This window comes from Monoraphidium neglectum (assembly GCF_000611645.1).
Source record: "Monoraphidium neglectum strain SAG 48.87 unplaced genomic scaffold scaffold00229, whole genome shotgun sequence".
Classification (NCBI taxonomy): Eukaryota; Viridiplantae; Chlorophyta; class Chlorophyceae; order Sphaeropleales; family Selenastraceae; genus Monoraphidium; species Monoraphidium neglectum.
The window spans coordinates 29,871-31,530 of record NW_014013399.1 but is presented as its reverse complement, the minus strand read 5'-3'; the positions used below and the strand labels follow the sequence as shown (position 1 = coordinate 31,530).

At 63.3% G+C, this 1,660-nt stretch overlaps 1 protein-coding gene across 1 annotated transcript in view; it reads right to left on the bottom strand.

The window, feature by feature from the left end:
* Window positions 1-90: 90 nt before the first annotated feature.
* MNEG_2110 (pyruvate dehydrogenase kinase) overlaps window positions 91-1,660 on the bottom strand; it is a gene marked incomplete at both ends in the record, with an annotated part of 2,171 nt that continues 601 nt past the window's right edge. Inside the window, 4 exons of the mRNA XM_014049417.1 lie at window positions 91-117; window positions 313-426; window positions 953-1,010; window positions 1,492-1,580. Coding sequence (XP_013904871.1) covers window positions 91-117; window positions 313-426; window positions 953-1,010; window positions 1,492-1,580 — 288 coding nt within the window. The remainder of the gene's footprint in view (window positions 118-312; window positions 427-952; window positions 1,011-1,491; window positions 1,581-1,660) is intronic.

Genomic DNA, 1,660 nt, shown 5'->3' with positions numbered 1-1,660 from the left:
GGGCCGCGGGGCGCGGTGCAGCCAGGGGTGGGGCCGGGGGTGGGGCTCGTGGGGTGCGTTGGCGCGTTAAAGCGCCGGCGCCCGCCGAAATCACTGACGCGGGCGCATGACGAGCCCCTGACAGCCGGGTAGCCCCATGTCTCAGAAACCCCTCGCAGCCCCCGGCCAGCCCCGGGCCCGCTGCTCAGTGCTCCCTCCTTGGGGGACTGTAAGGCTCACACGTCGGCGATGTATGTGACGTAGCACCCACAAAACCACCTCAACCAGTAAACCATGAATCCTAAACCCTGATTTCATCAGCCCCCGACCCACGTGGCGGCGGTATATGTTGCGCAGCAGGTCCGAGAAAGCGGCCTCTTCCGCGCCGTTCTTGATGCCGGGGAAGGCCCTCAGCTCCCTGAATGACTCCACGTACCAGTCACGCACCTGACGGGTTGGATGGAATATTGAACGTCAAACATTTGCTTTGGGACAGGGTGCTGTCACAAATGTGTGCTTTCCAAGGTGTGAAGCAGGGGATTGGGATTATGTGAGCTGGGGAATCACGCGCGCGTGAATGCTCACACACACGCGTACGTGCACGCACGCACACGTGCACACGCGCGCACGCGCACACACACGCACACACACACACACACGCACGCACGCACGCACACACACATGCACACACATGCGCGCACACACACACACACAAACACACACGCATGCATGCATGCATGCATGCACGCACGCACGCACGCGCACACGCACACGCACGCATGCGCAGCGCGCGCACACACACACACACACACACACACACACACACACACACACACACACACACACACACACACACGCATACACACACACACAACACACGCACACACACACATGCGTACGCAAAGCACACTCGTGCGTGCCCGCAGGGGCCCCTCCATCATGCAAACACGCCCCCCCCAAAACACACACACACCTTCAAGACCTGGGCCTTGCTGCTGAGGCCGTAGGGCAGATTCTCCAGCTCAGCCACCCTGGGGGGGACCACGGCACAGCCAACAAGAGTGAGGAAAACCGGATTACGGGAGAGGGGCAGGCCGCATGGGGTAGTGAGGGTGCCTGCATGGCAGCATTTGGTGGCCCCAGGAGCTTGACCGTGGGCAAGGAAGAGTTGGGGGAGACAAAGGCGGCGGGGGAGTCGCGCACGCGCAATGCCACGTGCTTGCGTCCGCCCTCGCAGGCGCAGCGAGGGCCGCGTCTGTGAGTGGCGCAGTGAGCATGGGAGCGCGCCCCCGCTCTGCCCCGCGCGGCCCCTCGCCCGGGCAGAGCGCTGGCAATCTCAACGGACCAGGCTGGTGCCCCGCCGGCGGCTCGCGCCCGCAGCAACCCAACGCACCGCCCTTGCAGGGCGCACGGCCCAGCAGTATCTTCCAGCTGCTTGTTTGACTAAGAGGTCAACAGACACCTTAGTCGCTTTTTTGCCTGACAAGGGTACTCGCTGACTCATCATATTACCTGTGTGCAAGCCGCACTGGCAGCTCCTTCAGCAGAAACTGAGCAGACAGCACCAGCTGGCGGTCAATGGGGCTGGAGCCAAAGTCGAGCTGGAGGCCGGATTTTGCAGATGGCAGGCGCATGTGGGCGGGGTTATGCAAGGGGCGGGGCGGCGGGGTGGGCGCTGGAG